The following is a 5030-nucleotide window of genomic DNA, read 5'->3' on the forward strand; positions in this document are numbered from 1 at the left end:
ACAGGTGAGAGAGCGGTACAGGTGAGAGAGCGGTACAGGTGAGAGAGCGGTACAGGTGAGAGAGCGGTACAGGTGAGAAAGCGGCACAGGTGAGAGTGGAACAGGTGAGAGAGCGGTACAGGTGAGAGAGCGGTACAGGTGAGAGAATGGTACAGGTGAGAGAGCGGTACAGGTGAGAGAGTGGTACAGGTGAGAGAGCAGCACAGGTGAGAGAGTGGTACAGGTGAGAGAGCGGTACAGGTGAGAGAGCGGCACAGGTGAGAGTGGAACAGGTGAGAGAGCGGTACAGGTGAGAGAGCGGTACAGGTGAGAGAGTGGTACAGGTGAGAGAGCAGCACAGGTGAGAGAGTGGTACAGGTGAGAGAGTGGAACAGGTGAGAGAGCGGTACAAGTGAGAGAGTGGTACAGGTGAGAGAGCAGCACAGGTAAGAGAGTGGTACAGGTGAGAGAGCGGTACAGGTGAGAGAGTGGTACAGGTGAGAGAGTGGTACAGGTGAGAGAGTGGTACAGGTGAGAGAGCAGCACAGGTGAGAGTGGAACAGGTGAGAGAGCAGCACAGGTGAGAGAGTGGTACAGGTGAGAGAGCAGTACAGGTGAGAGAGCAGTACAGGTGAGAGAGCGGTACAGGTGAGAGTGGTACAGGTGGGGAAGTGGAACAGGTGAGAGAGCGGTACAGGTGAGAGAGTGGAACAGGTGAGGGAGCGGAACAGGCGATGAGGTTCGTTACTCCGCAAACCACTTTGTTAGTGATAGGTGAGCATCCCTGAGTGCATCTGCTAGCCAACGCCGCCGCCGCAGCTCAGGTGTCCTGTCTCACTCAACGCATCAGCCAACTAGTCTCATATAGGTGCCATGGCAGTAACTGGTCGGTGATTGCATGCGTCTCCTGCCTAGATCACATCGACTGCCACTGCTGCTGCTGCTGATGCTGATGCTGCTGATGCTGATGCTGATCCTGATGCTGCCACTGCTGCTGCTGATGATGCTACTGCTGATGATGATGATGATGCCACTGCTGCTGCTGCTGCTGATGATGATGATGATGATACTGCTGCTGCTGCCACTGCTGCTGATTCTGCTTCTGCTGATACTGCTGCTGATGCTGCCACTGATACTGCTGCTGCTGCTGCTGATGCTGATGCTGCTGCTGCTACTGTTGGCTGCAGACCTGGCACGCATTAGCTGAGCGAGTGAGGCTCTGCGACCTTACGATCAAACGAGCATCTATCAGTGATGCAATGAGGCCAGCACATCTTCCTAATCCACGTGACATCCCTCAGCCTCCTCATCCTCATCCACTTTGTCCTACTCAGCCGCCTAATCTGTCTCTTCAGCCGTCTTATCCACATCCACTCTGCCTGCCTCAGCCTCTTCATCCTCATCCACCGCCAAATCGATTGGCCTCCTCATCCCTTAATGACTGCGATCGGACGTAGCTTGATGCACTTCTTACTGATTCCAGCCGCATGACCTGGAAGAAAAATGAAGGAGACAATTACGCTTGAGCAGAACCACCATGTGGCAGTCCACAGAGGCGTAGCATGTACGAGGGTACAGCGTAGGATGCCCATCTACCTGGATTTGGGGGATCAATTAAATAATATCCACCTAATAAGTGTCCTATGTGTAGTTGAATTGGCGACACCGTAAAAAAAGCATTACCTCATCACTACTCAGTTAGCTCTGAACATTTTTCGTATATTAGAAATTTGCTCAGGCTACAGCCATGTAGCGACCTTGTTGTGCCCCTGTCACCACAGTGTCCCTCTGTCACCACAGTGTCCCTCTGTCCCCACAGTGTCCCTCTGTCACCACAGTGTCCCTCTGTCACCACAGTGTCCCTCTGTCCCCACAGTGTCCCTCTGTCACCACAGTGTCCCTCTGTCACCACAGTGTCCCTCTGTCCCCACAGTGTCCCTCTGTCACCAGTGTCCCTCTGTCACCACAGTGTCCCTCTGTCACCAGTGTCAGTCTGTCACCACAGTGTCCCTCTGTCACCACAGTGTCAGTCTGTCACCACAATGTCCCTCAGTCACCACAGTGTCAGTCTGTCACCACAGTGTCAGTCTGTCACCACAATGTCCCTCTGTCACCACAGTGTCAGTATGTCACCACAGTGTCCCTCTGTTCCACCGTCACAGCCACCACCGTCGCCGTAGCCCCCGCCACCACGGCCACCACCCTAATGCCGCCGCCGCCGCCGCCGCCGCCGCCGCCGCCGCCGCCGCATCAGCATCAGCTGCCGCTGCTACTTAAATAAACTATTCCGTCTTTTTGCGCTAAAGAAATGCGTGCGGCGTCAACATATCGAGATTAACTCCGCTTATTACCGAACTCAATTAATCTCACGCGCCGCTGTCTCGGCAAAATGATTTCGAGCCCCGTTTACAAACCTAATCCATCGTTGAATTTCTCGCGGGACCCGTTTAAGTGCAATCAGTTAATTAACACTGCCGCGCGCGGGCAGCGGGGCGTACACACGCGCAGTAAGCCGCCTCTCACACACGCCTGAATGATAGGTGCCATATGGTTAAAGCCATTATTACGAGAGTTTTGCTCAGAAACCCTCAACTCCAAAAAAATATACCGAAATATAGTCTCACCTCACAGCGGATATATCACCGATTACACCAGAGATTTTATGCAGATTTTATACATAAGATTTTATGCAGTTATAGCATAGAAAATTGGATATGAACACATCGTAACAGCAATGCATTTTATCGTGTTTCGCTAATGGCAGAATTGGTAAACTTGTAAATTGTCGGTTATAAATTGAAAACAACTGCATTTAAGAGAGACTGTATGTCTATGGCAGATAGGCGGCGGCGCTATTAGCTAGTAAGATTGTTTACCAAACTAGTTCGAAAATTGCATGTTTTGGTGAATACGAAGGTTGTAAGACATTTTATCGTTACTCTAGAAAATTGCTGTTACTCAAGCAATAACGGCAGGTATCATGAAAGTGGGGAAAATGCTGGAAAACTCTCGTAATAATTACTTTAAGCCTAGCAAAAACCTGCGACTTTTTCATGCAACTCGACAGCGATTCTAGAATCGCTGTGAAAATTGCTCTGTAATCGCTACGTCTGCGGGAACGTGCAACTGCAACCCGTAGCGATTCTGGTCGCTTGCGACGAGTTGCAAGAAATCAAACTGTTTTGATTTTGAGCGACTCGTCGCTCCCAATCGCTTCCAAATTGTTCTAGAATTGCTTCGAAGACGCATGTGTGCGCACACGCGGCGACACATCGACCGATCGCTTGCGGTTGCAGGTTGCAGCGACGCGCAAACAAAAATCGCAGGTCTGCGCTAGCCGTATTGTGTTTCCGAAAGCCAATAGAAATGTGTCTAACTGTCTTCAGGGGAATTCCACGTCTGAGCCATACTAGTGAGAGTTGAGAGCCCTACTAAGACAGGTAAGACAGTGAGAGTAAGACAGTGGGGGTAAGGGTGGGGGTGGGGGTAAGACGGTGGGGGTAAGAAGTGGGAGTAAGGAAAGACAGTGGGAGAAAGAGCGAGAGAGATGGTGGGAGAGAGAGAGAGAGAGAGAGAGACCGACCTACCTATCTACCTACCTAACTGCCTGCCTACCTACCTACCTGCCTGCCTACTAATCACTGTGGGCTAATTCACACGGGTTATAGTGTGCCCAAAGAACAAATGTGGGTGAAAAACAAAACATAATAAACAGTTTTTATCTATTCTGAGTAGTCAGCTTGTTACTCCAAGATTAGATTGAGTTGATTTTAGAGTTGTATATTCACCTGTTGCCAGGAAAGGCAGAGTGGCTGCAAGTCGCTCAGCAGGAGGTATTGCCTGTCTCAGACGTGCATCATGTTTTCTTATAAAATTCTCAATTTTTTAACAATCTGCCATCAAATTGAGCTTTGTTCATTCGGAAAAAATTCTGTAGCTCCTTTCGTCCTCGTTCATAATTTCTGGGAGTAAATGACTGAATGCCCCGCATTCATCACGCCTGGCTATACACGGCCTTGTTCAAACTGTCGTCTTTTTCCTCCCTTCCCTCTTTTTCTTTTTAATAATACAGGCTATGATTATAAAGGATAATGTCTCTTCTTCGTCCATACTGCTTAGAACTGTTTTAGAACTGTTACTGGTTTGTAATACAGCATATCAGCTGACCTCTAAACTATTAATATGCTGGTTTATCACCAACTTTCATCAACTTTGACAGACAAAAGCCTATAACAGCCTGTGAACAGATGTTACTGAATGATTTCTTGATAAGAAATTGAAAAATCTTTACAGAAGATGTTGAAAGATTTTACTTCAAAGATTTTCAAAGACAAAAAATCGCCAGTGTGAACCTAGCTTTAAACAACCCATACACCTGCTTGTTCGACAACACAACCCTAATCCAATCAATACAACCAACCACCTATCCAACTACGCAAACCCACCCAACCAGCCGAACCCACCCAAATGTACTTACCTAGCTATAAGCGGGGAGGTGGATTACTGCTAAGCAGGGTTTATGTCGTGGTGGGGCCGGGTGGCGGACGTGGGAAGCCGTAGAATGGTTGCATGCACCGATCGACGCTCTACAGATAACAGCTAACATCCGTAGCAGCGCTGATCATGTGCGCCGACTCTCCAACTGATCGCATAACTGCGTAGGTGCGTGCGTGCCAGTTTGTGTGTGTGTGGGTTTGCGTGTGTGTGGGTTTGTGTGGGTTTGTGTGTGTGTGTGGGTGCGTGTACGCGTGCGTGCGTGCGAGTTTGTGTGTGTGTGGGTTTGTGTGTGTGTGGGTGCGTGCAAGCGTGCGTGCGTGCGAGTTTGCGTGTGTGTGTCTGCGTGCATGCAAGTGTGCTTGCTTGTGTTTGTGTGCATGTGTGCATGCGTGTGCATGTGCGCGTGTGCGTGTGTGTGCACGTGTGCGTGTGTGTGCGTGCGTGCAAGCGTGCTTGCTTGTGTTTGTGTCCACGTGTGCATGTGCGCGTGCTTGTGTGTGCGTGCAAGCGTGCTTGCTTGTGTTTGTGTGCACGTGTGCGTGCGTGTGCATGTG

The 5030-nt window shown here is 49.8% G+C and overlaps 1 protein-coding gene across 2 annotated transcripts in view; it reads right to left on the reverse strand.

Annotated features, from left to right (window-relative positions):
- Window positions 1-1066: 1066 nt before the first annotated feature.
- Window positions 1067-5030, reverse strand: part of LOC106814346 (tRNA-splicing ligase RtcB homolog) — a 39215-nt gene continuing 35251 nt past the window's right edge. For both annotated transcript variants that reach the window (XM_014818646.1, XM_014818647.1), the window contains exon 12: window positions 1067-1471. In XM_014818646.1, the coding sequence (XP_014674132.1) occupies window positions 1407-1471 (65 nt within the window). In that variant the 3' untranslated portion in view covers window positions 1067-1406. The remainder of the gene's footprint in view (window positions 1472-5030) is intronic.

Source organism: Priapulus caudatus, unplaced genomic scaffold (genome assembly GCF_000485595.1).
Source record: "Priapulus caudatus unplaced genomic scaffold, Priapulus_caudatus-5.0.1 Scaffold910, whole genome shotgun sequence".
In the NCBI taxonomy this organism is placed as follows: Eukaryota; Metazoa; Priapulida; class Priapulimorpha; order Priapulimorphida; family Priapulidae; genus Priapulus; species Priapulus caudatus.